Source organism: Chionomys nivalis, chromosome 10, assembly GCF_950005125.1.
Source record: "Chionomys nivalis chromosome 10, mChiNiv1.1, whole genome shotgun sequence".
Lineage (NCBI taxonomy): Eukaryota > Metazoa > Chordata > Mammalia > Rodentia > Cricetidae > Chionomys > Chionomys nivalis.
In genome coordinates, this window is record NC_080095.1 from 67,662,448 (window position 1) to 67,685,208 (window position 22,761).

Here is a 22,761-nt window from a genome sequence, read left to right on the forward strand (position 1 = left end):
TTACATGACCAGTAACTCCTAGAGAGCATCAGCACACATCTGGGGAACAAAACAGTTCAACTCTGTAGTCAACCCAACCCAAGACATAGCAACAACACTTCACAAAATAAGCACCAAACAAAACCCAGTAAGCGGTGTCATCAACAACAAGGTAAGAAACGTAGCAGGGTTAGCATTAACGTCATCTCTTGGCAAGTTTATTAAGACAAGAGCGACTCTCAAGCCAGGATCTCCCTCCACATCCTCCATCCTACCTCTTTTCTTTCCTGCAATCTACGTCTAGGGACTTCTGGTCCACTCTTACAGTATGTAGCCATTAGCACCCCGTGGAAAGTCAGATCTACACCGTCCCTCACGATGGGCTGTCAACACACTCCTCTCTGCTGCTGCACAACACTTTAACACAAATAAGAGAATACGTTTTTTCTCTGAAATGTCTTCTAACACTGAGCTTGTCATCTACCCACAGAACGAAATGGAACACATACAAAGAGTTGCTAATTAGCAGTTAGAAAATGGATTGTTTCGCTTGCACGGGTCCGCTATGAATTTCCAAATAATGCCTCTTTCCAAGCACAAAACATTCATTTTGTTGCCAGCATAGCTTGGACAATGGGAACTTGATACAGACTCCAGTTTACAGCATCTCAGGAACACCTGCATCTGTCAACCTTTGCCACTGTGGCAAACTGTTGAGAAAAACAGCTCAAAGAATCGGAGTTAGCTCACAGTCAAAGGGTTATGCTGGTGGTCACTTGATCTGGCTAGTTCTGCGCCACTGTGGGGCACAACAACGTGCTGGGGAGAAGGGAACAGAACCCCTGTGATATAGATATAAATAATTTGCATTGGTATGGATTTTAAGGTTAATTTTGTTATATGTATTCTTCATATCTTTTAAAGACTACAGAATATGGCATTTAATGTTTTAATAACTTAGGGTTTTTTATGACAATGAGACACGTCTGCTTCTGGCAGCACCAATCTACTTCAAGAAGAAGATGGGCATCGAAGAGGCTCCTTACGGAGTTTGATAGCCATTTGGGCAAGAAACTGCTCTTGCCTGGACTGTTGCATAAACTAGACACAGAGAACCTGCAGAGAGAGGACTGCTGAACTTGCCTAATGGTGAGATGGTCTTTTGGGGTTCCTGACTCATGAAAGAGTCTGCAAGACATTCTGCAGGACACAGCAGATAGTGACTGACTGTCTGAAACTTCCTGCTTCATGGAAAAGTTTGCTGGATACTATGGGCCTGAGGCAGAAGATGGATGCCCCAACGGTACAGAAGAACTTTGGGTGACTGTCCAGGCAGCAAGATGTCTCTGTCATTTCTAGAGTTTTGGAAGTTGCTTACTTCTTGTTTACTTAGGTAATATTATATCCTTCTGGAGTCTTTGATGGAGTTGAAAAATGGTTAGTTATAGTTTTCCTTAGTTATGATAAAAGATAAAATAGATATAAATATTGTGACTGTAATTCTTGCTTTCTAACTGTTTTGTTATATGTAATTTTACTATGTTAAAGTTAAAGCCTTTCTTTTTTGTTTAAACAGAAAAAGGGGAAATGACGTGGGTGGGTCTTCTGTCAATGTGTTAATTTTATTGGTTAATAAAGAAACTGCCTTGGCCTTTGATAGGCCAGCCCTTAGGTGGGTAGAGTAGACAGAACAGAACGCTGGGAAGAAGGGAAGTGAAGCAGACGCAATAGCTCTCCTCTCCAAGATGGGCACAGGTTAAGAATCTTCCCAGTAAGCCACCACCTTGTGGTGCTACACATATTAATAGAATGGGTTAATCAAGATGTGAGAGTTCACCAATAAGAGGCTGGAGCTAATGGGCCAGGCAGTGTTTAAAAGAATACAGCTTACATGTAATTATTTTGGGTAAAGCTAGCCGATAGCCGGGAGCCCTCCCGGGCGGCAGGAAGCAGCCTGCTGCTCCATCTACACTCCTGGCCTCAGAGTAGCCAGGAAGCACAAAGAGGGATGAAGGGCAAGGAGGGTCACCTAAGCCCCTGAAGACAGCAGCACTCTCATGACCCCGCCGTCTCTCAACAAAGCCACTGGCTGGGACCAAGCCTCTAGCACATGAGCCTTTTGTGGAGAACATTTGCTCAAACCACATCTCCTTCAGCAAATAAATACCTCTTTTAAAGTATTTAAGCAGTTTCTAAAAAGGTACTATACATTTAGATAAGAGCTTTTATACTATCTCACTTGATTCTTATAAATTGTGGGACAAGCAGGGCTCTTTAGGGCAGGGTACAAGCAGAAACAGTTAGCATCATGGCAGAAGAGGAACATCTTTCCTTAGAATGGAACAATGTTAATGATTCCCACAGCCACTTAATAGTCTGCGAGTAACCAAACGACACGCCCCTCCCATCCCAGAACAACAAACAGTACCAACTGTCCACAGGATGTCATCTACATCAAAATAAAAACCTAAGCTGGAATGATTTTTCTTTAAAGAAATGTTTTGTTTAACTTATACATAGAAAAACCACTTGGGTGAAATCAGTGGGCCTTGAGGGACAGGGAATCACAAGATTGTGTAGAATGGTAGGAAGATCAAGGGAAAATGATCTTTCCACACAAACAGTGATAACTAACTGGCCGGCCTAGTGCTGCCAGTGTTAACTGCACATGCTACTGCCCAAGTAATCTAAGACACAAAGACGAACAGGAGGGAACTTTAGCATTCAAGCAGCTTATAGCCTAGCCAGAGAGATAACCCACACAGCGCTAAAATATCCACTCACTGATGTCCCATTTGCGCAAAGGCAGTGAGTTTGGTTCTATGGGAACCGCAAAGGTGAATGAAACAGACTCTAGGGAGGAGACCTGTGCAGCATAGGTGTGCAGGCTTCAGAGGAAGAAAACCTGAGTGCCGAGGACTGGGCCAAATTAAATACTACAGGAATTTCAAAGAGCAATAAATGGTTCCTATCTAGGGAAGAGCTGGGGACAAGGAAGAGACTGGGGATTGAAACACGCAGCTTTTAAAGGTTATGCAGGACATGGGCATGCAGCCAACTGCAACGGAAAGACATTCTGAATGAGATCAACTGCATGTAGAGACAGATCAGCAAAGCAAAGGGAAGCAAGTGAGCGGCTCTGAGGATGTGGGCAGTTGGTACACAGGATTTTGGGGTGGATCTCACTTTATGCGAAGGGATTTATAGGAAGTCTAACTAAAGACACAACATGGGTCTCAAGGGTTTTATGACTTAGAGGAAAAAAAGAACATAAGAAAAAGTAGGACAGACTTTCTTAAAAGAGTTTTAACATCAATGATGAAAAGGAAAGGAAACTCGGTTTATAATTAGAGAAGAGGTAATTCTGAAGGGCAACTAGGGCTCTGCCAGGTTGTTCCAGATAATACAAACTGATGACAGTAGCGGTACAGCCAAGCCCGAAACAGCTCCTGGAGCCAACCCACTTCTGGTATCTTCTTAGATGTTGAAAATGAAAATGAAAATGAAGAATGCATGGGCAGTCCGTATATGGAGGTTCTGCTGAACTTGTCCACATTGGGTTTCGAAGTCTAAGTTGATGAGAATGACTGACCAGGTTTCTTCCTCAAGAGGTCACCAGATCTCATTACAGATGGTTGTGAGCCACCATGTGGTTGCTGGGAATTGAACTCAGGACCTTTGGAAGAGCAGGCAGTGCTCTTAACTGCTGAGCTATCTATTCAATTTTCAAATAAAACTAAATCTCAGGAACTAAGCCTTGAACACACATTTTAACAAACTCACAGAAAAATGATCACACACACCCCCAAGCTCTTTTGGGCATCACTTTGGCATGTCTACTGTTTGACAGTGCTAGTCTGCCCCTGCTTTGAGGACCGAGCGCAGGATCTCACATATGCAAAGTCCCGGTTCTACAGCTGCAACTCTCCTGAACTGTAGGATCAGTGTGTGCTCGCTAGAAAAAATGGAGTCTTCACTGCCTGTGCCAATACTGGCACGCACAGCACATAATCCTAACTGTGACAATGGTCAAGACTAGCATAGGTCAGCACAAAGACAGAAGGGATCTTCTCGCAAGCCATCTGGAATGTTAATGAAAATCAAAGGTGCCGCTTCTCAATTCCCTTCAGACTTTCCTGGAATGGAGGAGTTAGGAAGGCCCAGAGTAGTCTCTCTGGGTTCAAAACATGACTCCTCACTGTCCACCCTACCAGGAACCACTGGCTAGACAGTCACTTGTTGGGCGCAAGAATTAACACATCCACTGTAAATATCATTTATCATAGAACCACTGGCATTATTAACTTTAGCTTAAATGAGTTGACTAGCTGAGGCTGAACTCAGCAAACCATGACTCGGACATCACCAGGGACCTCGAAGCAGAATTTCCAACCACAAACTTTAAACTCAGTCAGAACTGACGAGAACTTCAGCTACAACACATTGTAAATACGGGACCTTGGGGCCAGTTAACTCCTCTGCTTTAGAAAGGGAAAGGCGTGCTATACAGTAGAGCGATCATCTAAAGGATAAACTCATTTTATTTATCCCTTTTACCAGTTCCATCCTTTATAGCCTGCCTTACTAGGATACTCAATTAAAACAACAAGTACATTAAAATGTTTAATACCCATATTAATGAGGCCCGCCTACCAGCAACAAAAAAATCATTTATAGCTTGCCAAAAAGAAACTAGATTTAAGCCTTTTGATAATTAAATGTCAGCAAAGCTGAAATAATCAGTAAAAATTTATTTGCAAAGATATTTTAACTTCCCATTATGTTCCTAGAAGCCCAATATGTACATGCATTTTCTAGAACGCAACTGTTGTAGAAAAAGTGTTAGAAATAGATTCAAAACTGAGAAACTACCAATGTTTACATTCTGTGTCAGAGAAAGACACTTACTGTTGTAGCCATACACTTGACCAAATAAGCTATTATAGTTATTCTCTTGACTTTAAAACAAAGGAAATAGCGGAATATATCATTTTCCCAAAATTACATTTTCCAAAAAGCCAATTCCTCCTACTTACTCCTACTCAGTTTCATTAACTAATATTTTCTGGCTGTTTGCTAGTACTTTGCTGTTAAGAGTTGAACAACAGTCAACATGTGTGAACATCCATGAGCTACCTAAATATATTTACGTACTAAAATTTTTCTAGAATATAAATTTATATTATTACTTTTAAAAGTACCTTTTGTTTTTATAAATACACATATTTATTATCAAAACTTCACTGCATAATTCAATGATCTCTAATGACCAATCTATAAATAATTTTAAGACGGAAAGTGTGTCTACAATATAGCTTATTTTTATGTATACTAACAGCAATACATCAAAGAAAGAAAAAAATAAAACTTTTAGGATTTACCTGAAATAGGAATATTCTGTGAAACAGATAATTGCACATCTCCTGTTCCTGGTGGCATGTCAACAACTAAATAGTCCAGTTGACCCCAATCGACCTAAAAAGCAAGAAGATATAAATATTGTCACTGCATAACAATTTCTGTGAATGTTGATATAAACAAACTTAATATATAACTAACATATCTAAGACAATAGCTATCCTGGGCCCCTCTGGGGACCAATGCTGTGCTGTGGGCTAAAGCACACGTTGTGTAGATGGCAGACACACATAGACACTGCCTACTGGACCTGCTTTGAATGATAAGCTTAAGTTTCCAGATAACAGGGTACTATATATACACATAGTAATAGCCTCTTTTACTACAGTCTTCTAGGCAGGATAAATCATTTATTTTCACTGGATATAGCTTACATTTTGTCTAAGAAGATCTTAACTTTTGTTCCACAGAGATTTTGCTTCATATTTATTTGTCTGTTTTAGTACAGCATTATTACAAAAATAATAATTTTTGTTATTTTTCCATAAAAATAAACCCACTAATAATGAAAAAAACATAATAACTGGGAAATTATTTAATTTTAATATGACTAATTTCCCAGTACCAGTACTAGTTGATTCTTTCTTTGTAGGCACTGAGTTTTAAAGGACTCACCATATAACCAAGTCTGTAACACCCAACTTCACTCCAGATAGAGAAGCATCCTGCGCTCGTTTCTCCTCAGCTAGGACTTCCCTCAGCTTCTCTGTCTCTGTGAAAGGCCTGGGATCCTCTTAGTTACCTGAACTACAAAACTGACCTCATGACTGATGCTTTTCTTTCCCTCACTGCCTCGGCCATTGACTTACTCTGTCTGATAAAACTCTCTGAAACACACCCACTTCCTCCTTCGACCTTCAAGAAATAAGTAGGCTGATAATGGACCACAACTGTCCATTATCTGCTTTTATTAAAGCCTCTGGGCCACTGTCTGTCTCATGACTGCCAATCCAGGGTGTCCCTAGCAACATACACACACACACACACACACACACACACACACACGGAGGGAGGGAGGGAGAGAGAGAGAGAGAGAGAGAGAGAGAGAGAGAGAGAGCGCGCTACTTAATTGATCTTAATTGCTCCTACTGCTCTTAGAGTAAAGTCTGAGTTTCTGCTCCCCAAACTGCCTGGTCTTTGTTAGTGACTTCACCTCAGCTCAAAATTCACTTCCTTGGGAAACACTGCCCAAGTCCACTAGACTACACGGAGTACCCACTGTGCATGTCACCAAATCACTTTTGTCCCTATTCAGAGAGAGTAAAAGAACTCATATTGGGCACCTAGTTAATTACTGATAATTAAATGCTTATTTGTAACATTACAGATGAACAGGCAACTATCTAATAGATACAGTGTTTCCAGTTCTACATAAAGAAGGTGGTGAACTGTGACAGGAAAGCTCCTACTGACTCTCAGACACTGGAGTGAGCAGGGACAGTCACCCTCCTGTCTCATGATCCATCTTTTGTGAAACTGTAAAATGAGTTAAACACCTTAGCAAGAAATGGACAACACAGGAGCTGTTTGCTGCCCTTCAATAATGAAGAAACGCGAGGCTTCGAGACTTTCTATGTTTTATGGAAACCTATAAATAATTCAACATTATGTCTCACAAAAAGTGCAGCAGGACGTTCTGCACTATTGCTGGAAGTGCAAATGGCGCAGGGTAAGCATGTGTACTCATACAGCACAGGTCAGCATGTGTACTCATATAGCGCACGGTAAGCATGTGTACTCATACAGCGCACGTAAGCATGTTTACTCATACAGCGCACGTAAGCATGTTTACTCATACAGTGCATGGTAAGCATGTGTACTCATACAGCGCACGTAAGCATGTTTACTCATACAGCGCACGTAAGCATGTTTACTCATACAGCGCACGGTAAGCATGTGTACTCATACAGCGCATGTAAGCATGTTTACTCATACAGCGCACGTAAGCATGTTTACTCATACAGCGCACGTAAGCATGTGTATTCACACAGTGCACAGTAATGCATGTCTTCAACATGGCAATGACAGTCTATGAGGCATTCAGCATTGCTCCGTGTGACGGAGATAAAGCAAGGAATAGAGCAAAGTCTCAGTCATCATGGAGCCAGCATTTTAGGGAAGGAAACATAGAAGAAAAAGAAGACAGGATAGAATTGGGAGGTCATGCTGAAGCAGCCAAACAGCCCCGAGTTTATTTCAGAGCTTGCTTATATACAAAAACAGAACAAAGCTCAGCACAGTCAGTCAGTATCTAACCACAAGGCCATTCCTGTCCTTGAGTGAGCAGCCTCCTCTCCATCATGTGCCTGCTGCTCGGAAGCAGCCTTCCTTTCTATCTTGATGTTCCTGAGGTTTGACGTCAGCAGTATACTCTCTACTAGATAGAGTGTTCTTTTCTTATGCGATAAATCAGAAGTCTCTCAGAGCCCTCAAGGTTATAAGAAAAAGTAGAGCAGGCAAGCTTGAACTCAAACGACTTCTTTAAGTCAGAAGTACTCCAGATGGAAACTGAGTCACACGTGGGCTTCCAGATAGTGGTATAACGACATATTTTTAAGAAAATAATGAATACAGATTGATTTTCAATAGCTTAGAAAATGATTACCCTAAAGCTACCCTTAACTGCTGTGGCAGTTTGAAATTGGCCCCCATAAGCTCGTAGGAAGTGGCACCAACAGCAGATGTGGCTTTTGGGGGGTAGTGTGGCCTTGGGGAGGAAGTATGTCAATGTGGGGGTGGGCTTTGAGGTTTCCTTTGTTCAAGCTCAGTTACCTGTAGCCAAAGACGTAGAATTGTCATCTTCTCCAGCACCATGTCTGCCTTCACGCCTCCAGGCTCCACCATGATGATAATGGACTGAACCGCTGAACTGTAAACCACCCAATCAAAGACTTTCCTTCCTAAGAGCTGCTGTGGTCATGGTATTTCTTCACAGCTGCCATCCAGGAAACTCTCCCAGGAAGATAAAGGACATTTTCTCTTTTTCTGTCCTCATCTGAGACAGCTAGCACTGGCAGATGGGCAAGTCTCTTCATTTCAGACAGTGCCACATGCCAAGTGCCAACAACTGATCACTGTTTTTCCCTGCCATTTAAGCATGTTGATTACGCCACTTCCAATATCTTATTTCAGAGAACCAAGGAACTAAAAATATGTCACTGTTACAGCAGTTCATTTCAAATGACGCTCAAATTGGATTCCAACTATCTGAGAAAAGCTGACCCGGGACCTATGCGATGCATACTGACGTTCTATAGAAAAGCTCGCTGACTGGAACAGGGTTTAACTCCCGTCGGGAGGCTAACAACCATGGCCTTCAGTCAGCAGATGTGTGTGTTGGCGCCATGGCCTTTGTATGTGGCCTGTTGAGTGTTTGTGACAGAAACTGCTCTGCTGGGGCCGACAGTGACGAACTTCCGGAACCAGCTAAGAAGTCAAGAGTAAAGCTGCTGACTTTGCTCATGGCCTTTCTAGCATCTGCACCTACGGCTTGGCCGTGGTGTTTTTGTGTCCACAGCATCGTGTGCGAACATGTCTACTTGCTGTTTTGATATGATTTCATTGTTGTTGCTCAACGTAAAAACATAAATTTTACTATTTTTTGACAATTTCATACATTTGTAAAAAGTATTTTGATCATATTTGACCTTCTCCACCTAACTCCTCCAAGATTTACCCCTACACTCTGTCTCCCAGCCTTGTTTCCTCTGTTTTGTATTCATTCACTCATTCCAATCAGTGTTGGCCTAACTCGTGAGCGTGGGGCCATCCACTGGAGTGTGGTCTAGCTCTCAGGGGCCATGTGCTTAAAAGAAGCTGACTCACTGTTAACTAGAAGCCATCAATGGACAACAGCTGCCCAGTAGTTTGATCTGATTATTTCTTTCTTTCCTTCTTTCTCTCTCTCTCTCTCTCTCTCTCTCTCTCTTTCTTTCTTTTTGTTGTTGTTGTTTCTCTGTAGCTTTGGAGCCTGTCCTGGAACTAGCTCTTGTAGACCAGGCTGGCCCCGAACTCACAGAGATCTTCCTGCCTCTGCCTCCCGAGTGCTGGGATTAAAGGCATGAGCCACTACAGCCCAGTTTGATCTGATTCTTACTACAAAGCACCCCTGGAAGAAACTGACCCATTTTTTTCCTCATTCATAGCACTTTTCCCATCCTTACTGGTCTCCCCCAAAAGTATACACACTAAAAACTCAGCCCTCAGTGTGACAATGTTGAGGAGTAGCAGAGTTTTTTATTGACACTGTTGTGTAGTTATCCTGCCCACATCAAAGTATATCCAAGGCAGAAGGGGAGAAACTCATTAAGACTCAGAAATTTAATAAAAAACAAAAGGAAGTAAAAATTACAATTCTTAGGAAGTTTCTGAAACTTACGAGACTCACAAGGCCTTCTTCAAGCTAGCAACTGCTAGGAGAGACTCTGAACAGCTAAGCTGTCTGAGAGTCATACAGGAAGTTGCAGGGATAGGCACAATGTGTGAGAGTCATCACCCATGCTGGACTTTTCTGTGAGTGCCTGCTGCTCCCTCATAGCTGACCAGTGTTTAACAAACATGTATGGGAAAACTGCACGTCAAGTTGTTACTTGCAATTATAGTATACAATTAACATGAAAACCCTCTCCACGTGAGAAACCTTTAACGCACAAAGGAAATCTAAAGCAGAACAGCTGCGTTACGTGTCTGAGCTATGCGCTTTTGCTCTTCCTAGCGGCTTCTTTATAAAGTCATGCAACATTTTATTTTGGTTGCAAGAAGAAAATTGTTACAAAAGAGAAGTTACTTAAATATAAACTCCTTAGCAAAAACCTGAATGATAAAAAGGTTTTAATTAACGGCCTTCTGAGTGGAACAAATAAATAACACAATGGATACACTAACCCATCTTTGTAACCTCTATTAAATGCGCCAATTGTAATAAGACATGGCTCAAGTTATAACAGAGTTTTTCGCAAATGTTTTCATTTTCGTCAAATAATTGAGTTCTCTGAGCCATTTTAAAATAGTTCCCCTTCTACAGGAAATGGGAGAGGGGGCTTAGTTGAAAGGCAAGGAAACTCAAGAGAGCAGCTAACGCCCTCCAGAGGAGAGCCTTCTCTCACGACATCTTTCTTCTGATAAGTCGTCCTCTAGCAGAAGGCTAGAGCCAGCTAGCTGGCTCTGACAACCTGGACAAACATCGACTCACAGGGTACTTGCTAGCCGAGCCTGATCAGGGGTTCTCTGTCCTCTGAGCCCATTTGCTGAAATAATATTTAAAGCAGGACGTCCCACAGAGACCCATGTAAATCCATAGTATGAGCAAAGCAAGAAAATAACAAAAAATAACAGCATTTCCATAAAAGTCATGGTTTTCAGTGATTTACAGGAATATCCAAGTTCTCCAAAAGCACAATTTGCTGATTATATGCACAGATATTCATAACTATGAAGCAAGATGCTAATGAAGTATAGAACAATGAGCAAAGAGACCTAAAATATAATAAACCTGCTTTAAAAATCAAGACATTTTCATTTGTAAGCAATTAACCTTTAGAATTAGCTCTCCCTCTGTACCTTCTTCCCTGTGCCGCCCTCCCACTGTCATGCCCATTTAATCTTCCTGCTCTCGTTTCCTCTGTATCCCTATAGAACACTATAGAACACTGTATCCTAGCTCCCTTCTCACTCCCCACCCAGTCCCTTACCAGCTATTTACCTCTGTGGACAGGTATTTTAAATGAAATACGTGTATCTAAAGCTTAAACTAACATCCAAATGTAAGAAAAATACATAACATTTCTCCTCGGTCTGGGCTACCTCTCTCGGCTCATTACCTGCAGATCTCATCATTTCGGGTCTCTTTAATGGAACATTACGTGTAAACCAGCCACACCCAGGACAGCTGCATCTCAGGTGCAGTTGACCAGTACAAAATGGACTCGACTTTTGTTGCTTTTGTTTTGTCTCGTTTGTCTTGGGTTTTTGTTTGTGTGTGTGCTTTTCTGTTTTGTTATTTTTGTTTTTAAGAAAGAGAATGAACATGAAGTTGGGTGAGTAGGAGGAGAAGGGGTTGGGGGAGGGAAAAGAATATGATCAAAATATATTAAATGAAAATTGTAAAGGTTAGGTTTTTTTTAATTACCAAAATAATTATAGTCCTTTATAGACATTTGAATAGCTAAAGTTTAAGAATGTTTTCTCAGAAGGAATTACAATTCACTTTTCCAATCTAATACATGCAATTTGTAAAATATATTTAGATATGCAGCACTCTAATAAGTTACAACATTACTAAATACTTTGATGACAATTTTTAAGAATATTTTCATGGTTATTTAGGACAAAGGGCAAGATTACAGTTGCCATAGAAACTGCTTTCTGGATCCACACTATAAACATGGGCAGCCATTGCTCACATTCAGGCTCTCCAGGGCATCAGAGCACCAGAAGAACACCATCTCCCATGAGACCAGGGCAGCCACTACATACATGCATGCACAATCCAAACAGTCGCCCAGCCAAGATGGCTCTTGGATCTAGTTCCCGCCAACGGTATCCACCTTAATTTGGGACTCAGGGACCCTCAAATGGAGTTAGGCTGGGGCAGAGAAGAGGGCAGAAGGTGGAGCAGCCGGTGACAGGAGGGTGCAGCAGGATGAATCGAGCAGCCACTGGGCCTGAATATGGTAATATTAGACGCCTGGAGCATGCGCACTTGACATACACGGAGTGCTATGACCCCTGTTTTACATGTAAGACACTAAAGGGTTGAAATGTGGCGCATTTGTCAAGGTCATGCTGTTGCTAAGTTAGAGACCTGGGGTACCATATTACTATCCTCCAAACTTCTCCAGAGTTCTGCTAGCAAAAACTCGTGACCCCAAGTACATAGTTTTTTCAGTATGTGACTTGTGATATATAGGCATATAAGATAGAACCCACTTAGATTCACAGAAAGTCAATTATTTATATAAAACAGATAAGAATTATTTCTACATTTTCCCTTTTCAGGTTCATTATAATGATATTCTCTCTCTCTCTCTCTCTCTCTCTCTCTCTCTCTCTCTCTCTCTCTCCCTCCCTCCCTCTCTCTTTCTGCCCCCCCCCTTCTTCCTGCCTGTTTTTGGACAGTCTTTTATATTAGAAATAAGAGTCCTAGTAACCATGGTAATCTTAGGCACAGATTTCCCAGTGTTGTGATAATGAAGAACACCTGAGTCGTCGATAATCTGCCATCAACAGGTCCTGTTTGAAATCAGTGTCATTCTACCAAATGCCTGGACGGGGAAATGATGTGGGGCAGTCGCTGAAAGACAGTAAACGATCTACAGGAACAGACGGAAACACTTAAATAGTTTCTCACAAATATCTGTAGTTTTTTTAACATATTTTTGAAACTAGGTCAGTAGATTTCATGTTTAAATGCAAAAGATCAAAATCATCAAAAAAGAAACCAACTGTGAGAATTCCAGCTGAATATGAAGCTATATTTTAAGTTTGACCTATCATATTGAGGTTTGTAGATCTTAAATTCTATTTCAACATTAATTGTAATTTTTTTTAAAAAAATCAGAACACTTAAAAAGAAGCCTATAAAACACTAAGCTTCTGCAACTGGCACACAAGAACTGAATCTGAGCACCTAGTCACAGTCCGGGGGAAACGGTATATGTACACTGTAACGACCTTGAGACAAATTAGCTGTGTGAGCAGATGTCAGACAGCGGAGTCCTCTGGGCTCTGGCTCTCCCATCTGTGGAGCAAAGGACTCCAGCCTGGGTGAGCCAGCATTCAGACACTGTCAAGCACTGCAGAGGAGAGAGAGGCAGCAGTGACTGTTGAGTAAAGGGAGAAAACCTGAGGAGACCTGCTTACAGAGAAGGGGTAGAAATATAATTTCCTCACAAAACAGAGAAGGAGCAAAATAAAAGAAGAAGAAAGCAGGTATATTGCATAAGACAAAATGGCTTATGGTTAAGAAACCTACTTCTGGAATGATGACATTTTATCGGACAATTTAGCCGAACTTCACAAAATGAGACTGAAAATCACACTGAACCAGTCTACTTTGAATGCCCTCCTAAAATCCCTTCCTGTGTGTCACCTACGGTCTGATGAATTATATCAACATAAAATGCTGTAAATGGCACAACAGATGCCATCTTCAGTTGCTGAGGAGATTCCCCACACACAGCTCCCCAAGGGCAGGGTAGGCAGGGGTTTCAACTCCACCCTGAAGCTTGTAGATCAAGCATAACCACCCAGAACACACAGTGCTTCTTTGTACCCACATATGACAGGAGCATACTCAGCCAAAAACTGCAAGCTTTTCTTGTCATTCTGGGACTTTTATACACCTCAACACCAGTGTGGGATCAAAGAGAGGAATGGCAGAGAGTGTCACAGGAGCTGGCCCTCATCGTGCCGTGCTGATCTTGTGGTATATATGGAATTTGCTTGCATTATGAATGTAATTTAGTTGAAATAGAATTACGCTGCTTTCTCCCCTCCCTTTCTTCCCTACAGCATCTCCCACTTGCCCTTCTGCAAACCCTTTCATGCCCCCTTCCAGGCTCAAGTTGGTAGTTTCTTTTTTTTTATTAATATTGTTAAGTGCACATATATATGTACATGATAATCTAAATAAATACAGCCTGCTGAGTGCACCTTTGTTGTCTGTGTGTATATGCACATGGAAGCCTCTCTAAAGGAAATCAGATGCTGAAACACAGCAAACCTTAATACAAGAAAACTGAAATAATCCCATGTGTTCTACTTGACCATTATGCAATTAAACTTAAAATCAACAGGAATAACTCTTCAGTAAGTGTTCGTAATCTACTCACAAAGATTAAATAACTCATTACTGAATGAAGTAATGGATCGGTTGAAGAAGGAATCAAGAATGAAATCAACATATTCATAAAACTAAATGAAAACTACACAACAAAACCTCTGGGACACATTAAAAAGCCATTATGAAAAGGGAATTAAGTGCCCATATTAAAAGATCAGAAAAAAACACAAATAAGTGACTTAATGAAGCAACTCAAAAATTTGGAAAAACAAGAACAAACCAAATTGAAACCTATCTGATAACAAGAAACAATAAAAATCAAAGCAGACATTAATGAAATAGAAATAAAACAATACAAAGAATCAATGAATCTAAGAGCTGTTTCTTAGAGAAGATAAGAATGACAAATCCTTGACCCAATTAATCCGAAGAATGACCAAAATTAACAATATCATAAATGAGCAGAAAAACTTACAACAGACATGAAAGAAATATAAAGCACTCTATAGTCTGAACATTGGAAAATCTAAAAGAAATGGATATATTTCTTGATTCATCTAAACTACTAAGTAAATGAAGAGCTCAACAACCTAATCAGATCAACAACAAAAAAGACTGAGAAAGGGGTTGGGGGAGCCTCCCAACAAGAAAAGTCCATGCCCTGATGAATTCATAGCAGAAATTTACCAAACTTTCAAAAAAAATCTACAACTGATCTTTCTCAAACTATTAAAAAAAAAAAGAAAGAAAGAAAGAGCACCCCCAAACTCCTACAAAGCCCACATCACTCTACCACCACAATCACGTAAGGACACAACAACAAAATGAAAACCACCCATGGATATTCCCGATGCAAGCATCCTAATAGAATACTGGCAAACCAAAGACAAGCATATATCAAGAAGATCAGACACCATGATCAAGCTGGATTTATTCAGAAATGCAGGCTTGGTTCAACATACAGAGGCCAACAGACACAATAAATAATAATAAATGAACTTAAAGATAAAACACCAGATGCCATAAAGACCTTTGACAAAATCCAACATACCTTCATGATCAAAGTTTTAGAGGGAATAGGACCAGAGGGAGCATCCATCAACATAATAAAAGCTATATATCACAAACCCACAGCCAATACTATCGTAACCAGGAAAACTCAAAGCAGTTCCATTAAAATCAGGGATGAGATAGAACTGCCTACTATCCCTATTTCTTTTTAATACAGTGCTGAAAACACTAACAGAGTAATAGGCAGAAGAAGAAAATGAAAGTGCTACAAACAGGAAAAGAAAAAGTCAACTACCCTTATTTTTAGATTATATGATATAATGAGATTCTGAAAGTTCTAATGGAAAACTTCTAAGAACAATCAACAATCTCAGCACAGCGGCAGGGTTCAAAATTGATTTGTGAAAACCAGTGACCTCTTTATACACCAACAACAAACAGACTGAGAAAGAGATCATGACACACGTCCACTTACAATAGCATCAAAGCTAAGAAAATACCATGGACAAAGATAAATAAGGAGGTGAAAACCCCTACCATTAGCCTTCAAATCTCTGAAGAGAGAGATTGAGACAGATACTAGAAAATGGAAAGACATCCCATGCTAATGGATTGGTAGAAATAATAATATTGTGACTATAGACCAGACAAAGGATCGATATCTAGAATATACAAAAAACTCAAAAACAGCGTCAAGGAAACATACAACCCAAATTTAAAAACCAGGTAGGGATCTAAACAGAAATCTTAAAGGTGAAATAGGAATGGGTAAGAAATACCTCAAAAAGTGTCCATCATCCTTACCAGTTGGGGAAATGCAAACTAAAACAACTTTGAGATTTCATCTTGCCTCAGTCAGAATGGCCAAGATCAAAACAACTCACAGCAAGGGCTGAGGTTGGGGAGCCAGGAGCCTCGTTCACTGCTGGTGGGAAGGCGAATTGGTGCAGCCACTCTGGAGACCAGTGGGAAGAACCCCCAAAGCTAAACATAAGTGTACCATGGCCCACTCTGGAGACCAGTGGGAAGAACCCCCAAAGCTAAACATAAGTGTACCATGGCCCACTCTGGAGACCAGTGGGAAGAACCCCCAAAGCTAAACATAAGTGTACCATGGCCCACTCTGGAGACCAGTGGGAAGAACCCCCAAAGCTAAACATAAGTGTACCATGGCCCACTCTGGAGACCAGTGGGAAGAACCCCCAAAGCTAAACATAAGTGTACCATGGCCCACTCTGGAGACCAGTGGGAAGAACCCCCAAAGCTAAACATAAGTGTACCATGGCCCAGCTCTACCACTCCCTGGTACACGCCCAAAGGACGACATCACAGACCACAGACATCGGTTCCGTCGTCTTCATTGCTGCCCTGTTCACACAGCCTGAAAACAGGACACCCGCGTGTGCCGCAGTGACGCACAGACCAGGGGAAGGGCACATGCGCACTGTGGAAGACCAGTTAGCTGTGTGTAGAGAAAACTGAAATTGGTTTACTTCTGATTTACTTCAGACCTTTTCTAAAAAGTGGTTGGTTACCGGGACTCAAACTCAGGTCTGCAGAGCAAGCACTTCACTGAATGAGCCATTCCCCTACCTCAGATACACCCTTGTCTCCTGATCTGTCTTTAGTTCCTGGGGGAACGGTTGTTATGTGACCTCCTTCCCTTTGACAAGATGTAAGAATCTACTGAAATGCAATGAGAATTCTTTGGTGTGCAGAAATATACCTGAAAATTTAAAACAGTTACTTATAGCGGTAGTATAATTAAAAAAAACTGATATATTTCAACAAGAAAAGAATTCAGCAAAGATCCAATGTCAGGCAAAAGAGTTGTGTGTGGCTCTCTGCCAGCATGCTAATTAGAAACTCGGACAGCAGAGTTTGACTAGTCACCCACCATTCAATCTGAAGAGCATGTTTTGCTTCTTCATTGTACAGCGGACAGAGACCATTAGAGTGAGGAGTTCCCCGGATGCTCATCCCAGCACTTCGCCGTTTACAGATCGAGATATTAAAACTCGGGAGTCAAATATCTGTTCCAGAGTTACCCTGCAAAGCAAGACAATAAAAGCATCCTTTTGTTTTCAAAGGGGAAATCAGATTATAAAGTTGAAAATAAAGACCCTACTAATTAGGTAGTGGTATCTCAGTGAAACGCTGTTCTTAGTGAACCGTGCAAATAAAATCTTGTAATGAACACAATTCTCACAGATGAAAACTGAAAATATTCATGCATTTGTGGTTTTGCCATATTCCAAAATTACCCAAATAAATAATCTCTAAAATCTCTTTCCCAAATGCCTAGGTACATGCTTTTTTGAAAATTAAAGGCAAAATTCTCTAGAGTAAAAGTGATATAGAATATGTGGTCAAATTTAACAAAAACTGCAAGTAACAGAAAATTATGGCTAAGAAGTGAGTATGAAAGACGTCCCACCTGCTGTCTGAGTAACAAATGCCTACACTTTGGGGACCTATATTTGACTCTGGCAGATGGACTTGTCAGCTACGGAGCTGCACAGAGGACAGTGTATCTACTATCACGAGCACCATGGAGTAAGACCTAGCATCACACCCTTCAACTGGAACTTCCTTTAACACAAAGACGCTGAGAGAGACTACAGATTACAGGTAGTAGAATTAGGAAAGAGACGTCAAAACCAAAGAAGGAAACAGCCTGAGGATGGGGGCATGATGGACACACAACACAGCGTAATTCCCAATCACAGGTCTAAGCACTTCAGAACTTCCACAAATACATAATTACTTCAGCACTACCCGAAGAAAGCCAGGAAACCTAGATCGTGAGATTACGACGCAATAAGGTAATGGATGAGGTCCATACATCCCATTAAAAGCCCATTAAGTGAGCAGCTGTTCCTCCATTCGCAACTAAGGAAACTGTCATTACAGTGAGCTGCTCAAAATAAATTTACCTGATGAGCAGGTAAAAGTGGTAATGGATCTAGACGTTGCTCCTGCCTCAACAGGTATCTGGTCAGTTCACATTTATCTAATATGATAGATCACACATTAGTATGCACGCTAAAGACGTTGTGCAGAAACGACTGAGTGGGGAAGATAATTAACATGGAGTTTATCCCTAAATCAAAATACAGGCCAGCATTCATATGTACCAAGCATTCTCATGACACTGGGGATACAGCAATGTATAACAACTCTGAACTCCCTGCCCCACAAAGGGAGGGCAGAACACAAACAAACCAGTGAGTAGACCATGGGGAATCCTGGTAAACTAAACAGAATTCTCAACAGAAGAATTTCAAATGGTCAAAAGATACTTAAGGACATGCTCAACTTCCTTACCTATCAGGGAAATGCAAATCAAAACAACTTTGAGATACCATCTTACACCTGTCAGAATGAATAAAATAAAAAACACCAATGATAGCTTATGCTGGAAAGGATGTGGAATAAGGGGAACACTCATCCATTGCTGGTGGGAATGCAAACTTGTGCAACCATTTTGGAAATCAGTGTGGCGGTTTCTCAGAAAATTGAGAGTCAGCCTACCTCAGGATCCAGCAACACCACTCTTGGGAATATACCCAAGAGATGCCCAATCCCTAGAGTCCTAATGAAAACGAGTGCGTAGTCCATCAGCACGCGTGGGACACAATCAAGGCATGTTCGAGTGATGGCTATGGCCATGGTGTTCACACCAAAAACTCAGCGGGGGGAGAGGCTGGACAGACGATTCAAGGTTAAGAGCACTGGCTGCTCTTCCAGAGGGCCCAAGTTCAACTCACAGAACCTTCATGGTGGCTCACAATTATCTATAACTCAAGTACCAGGGGATCCAACACCACCTTCTAGTCTCTGCAGACACCAAGCATTCAAGAAGTACACAAATATACATACAGACAAAATACTCATACAAAAAACATGAAATTAAATTGAATTTTTTAAAAAAAATTAAATTGAAATTAAAAAAACCTCAAATCTCAAATAATTTTATACTGCAACTACAGAGCTGACAAAACAAAGGCTAAGAGAACAGTACATAGAACTCATTAGATCAAAGGTGAGTTCTTTAAAAAGAAGAACAGGATAGATCAGGCAAACCAGCCAAAAGAAAGACAGGAACCAAAGGAATAAAAAGAAAAAGATGAAAGGGAAATTGTACAACAGACTCCAATGAAATCATGTGATATTTGGGGGCTACTCTGAAAATTATATTTCAACAAACCAAAAAATCTATTAGAAATGGCTAACTTTCTAAATACCCATGACCTACCAAAACTAAAACCAGAAGATTTAAACAGCTTAAACAGACCCATGAAAGGCAGTAAGATTGAGGCAGTAATTAAAAGTCCTGGATCAGATGATAGGTTTACTTCCAAATTTTACCAAACTTTCACAGATCTATTACCAACACTTTTCAATTGACCTACAAAATAGAAATGAACACTGCCAAGAACACAGCCAAACTCTATGAATCCAGTATAATTCTGACGCTAAAACTAGACAAAGGGACCCCTTCAAAGAAAGCTGCAGATCAATCTCCCTAACGACCCCAGACGCCAAACACAAACTAAATTCAAACATCAGTATCAAGCTGAGTTCATCTTAATCTCAAGAATGCAAGGTTAGTTCAACACATGTGAATCAATAAGGGTAATTAACAAGCTTAAAGACAGAAACCACATGATCATCTCAATGGGTGCAGAAAGGCATTTGACAAAGGACAATGTGACTTTACAATAAAAGTACTGAAAGAACTAGGAATAGATGGGACACAACACAATAAAGACTATACATAGACTTGACGTAGCCATGATGCTAAAGGAGGAAAAATGGAGATCATTCCCACTAAAATCTGGCATGAGCCGGGTGACCGCTCCCCCCACTCTTACACAATACCATGCTCAAAGTCTTAGGTAGAGCAACAAAACAAGAGAAATATATAAAAGGTTTCAGATTGGAAAGGAATAAGAAAACTATCATTTCAAGACATTAATTTAAAACCAGAAACATTAAAATTATTACAGAAAAATATATAAAACACTTCAGGACACAGGTATAGGCAACAAATTTCTAGATAGAACTTCAGTAGCACAGAAAACACACAGATATTTATATTACGATTTATAACAGTAGTAAAATTACAGTTATGAAGTAGCAACGAAATAATCTTATGGTTGGGACCACTACAACGTGTGGAACTGTATCAAAGGTCCAACATTAGGAAGGCTGAGAGCCAGTGCTGTAATGATTCTGCACTGTGCCCTATTCCTTCCCTGGGAATGGGAACGTTTACCCTGTGCCACACAAAGTGGAACTCTATAGCTCTTTTGATGTGGTTTTTTTTTTTTTATTTGTTCAGGGGCTCTCAGTTAAGGCATTGCTCAAACCTCTGAAGAAACTCTATATTTTCTAAAGGCAAATTTTATTTTAAGATGTGTGTGTGTGTGTGTTGTGTGTGTGTGTGTGTGTGTGTGTGTACATCAGTGCAATACCTGTAGAGGCCAGAAGAAAACATCAAATTCCCTTGAGTTGAGTCACAAAAAGGATATGAACCATCTGATGTGTGTGCAGGGAACCAAACTCAGATCTACTGTAAGCCATCTCTCTAGCTCTTTATTTAGATTTTTAAATAATGCTGGAACTGCTAAAGACTGTAGAGCTTTTTACGCTAGACTGAATGCATCTTACACTAGGAAATGGCTGTGAGTCTATGGGGACAAACGGCTTAAAAGTGACGTTAGGAGTCAGGTTGACAAAAGGTAGATTTGTGGTGGTAGATGCAGGTTGTGAATTTGACAGGGTCTAGGTCATCTAAGATACAAGACTCTAGGCATAACTGCAGGGATTGTTTAGATCGATGGAGTTGGGAAAACCCAGGGTAACTGCTAAACTGAAAGGCGAAGAGAGGAGAGGCAGCATGCTCATGCCCCGCCTCCTGCCTGGATCCACGGGACCAGACACCTCACGCTTCTGCTACCAGGACCTCCCCACCACGATGAACTGGACCCTCGAATTGTGAGCCAAAATAAAAACAGGATCCTTTGTGCTGCTTTTATTAGGGTATTTTATCACAGAAACAGGAAAAGTAACCGATTTGAAATGAACAAACAAGCAGAGCTGCCTACAGCTAATGGCAAAGGGTCAAACCGAGGTAAGTTCCCAGATGTGCAGCAATAGGAGGCAATGAAAAAGAGAAGGAAACTGTCCCACCTTTCCAGTGGAAAAGTCACCATCTATGGAGCATGGCAGATGTAAGAGGACCCACAGACGACACGGCAGAATGAACATAACTCTACAGTATCCACTGCGCTGTGGAGGAGGACACAGGGCAGGATGCTGAATCACACATGCATATATAGCTCCAAAAATATGAACCCCATATAGTATAATGGCTGTATAGCATACAATAAAATGAAATACTACTGCTGCCTGGTGACATCTTAGTGGTTACAATGAGACAGCTTAACATACTGCTTGCACACTGCAGGGATGCTGGTATAAAGAAACCTACTACGCCTCCAGCCACATCCAGCACAGCAGAGCTATGTGCCCTACATACATGACAGCAACAGTGAATGACTGTTACTAGTCTATGTGTTTATTACGGTAACTTTGTATCTTTTGCAGAGTAGATTCTTACTTCAAGGGTGTCTGGAAACCAGCTGTGGGTCTCTAGGAGCAGCCCCAAATCTCACTGAATCAAGGGGCTCTGCCAAGGGAAGAACCCATCCCAGCTGGGTGTGTATATGAACAAACTGATGCTCAAGTAATATGGAAATTACTAACCAAGGCATTTTAAAACATACCACCATGGTTGAGTGATGTATAACTGGGTAACATTTTTATGGTGCTTTCTTCTAATAAGAGGTCTCATAATTTTACAGTCTCATCTCTTCCATGCATTTATTTATAAAGTATTAGTTCTCTCTTGATAGAAGGTATAATTATATGTGTTTCACTGACATTCACACAAGCCAAGAACTGTTTGCCAAATTTCCATATCATATATAAACATACCTCATAAATGCTAACCCCTGCTTATCTAAATATAAGAAACAGCTTAGACAAGATATGGCATTAATTATCCAAACTACAAATATTTTTATATAAATGCTATGAGAGAATTTGACATTTTCTAAATTTTTCTGAAGCTTGCTAACAGAGCTAATTTTCTCATACACGAGCCTTTGAAACACATTAATAATGAGAATGCCAACTGAATTTTAAACACCTCTGCTAGGCAACAGTGGTATATATTATTGATTCTACATATGAATACTGCTCTTCAGAGTCAACAGCTCTGCAAGCTTTGGTTCGCTCGATTCCTGAGCATCAGCCCCATCTGCCAACCACACGAAGTCCCTGGAACTTAACTGTGGACAAGACAGAAGTCAGCACCATCCCACAGAACTGATCCTCCAGTAGCTGGAAACAGCAATACCCAAACCCTACGAGGAGTTCTGAGGAACTAACTGACTGAGAAAGCCGGAGCTGCTGAGGGGGAAATGAAACTTGAATGTCAGAAGGAGACAGACACTGACATCTGGGGAAAGAAGTTTCTAGACAGAGAGAACAGCACATAT

General features: G+C 40.9%; 1 protein-coding gene across 3 annotated transcripts in view; it reads right to left on the minus strand.

Annotated features, from left to right (window-relative positions):
* Nucleotides 1-22,761, minus strand: part of Nubpl (NUBP iron-sulfur cluster assembly factor, mitochondrial) — a 162,645-nt gene that overhangs the window by 35,082 nt on the left and 104,802 nt on the right. For all 3 annotated transcript variants that reach the window (XM_057782905.1, XM_057782903.1, XM_057782904.1), the window contains one exon: nt 5,361-5,454. In XM_057782905.1, coding sequence (XP_057638888.1) covers nt 5,361-5,454 — 94 coding nt within the window. The remainder of the gene's footprint in view (nt 1-5,360; nt 5,455-22,761) is intronic.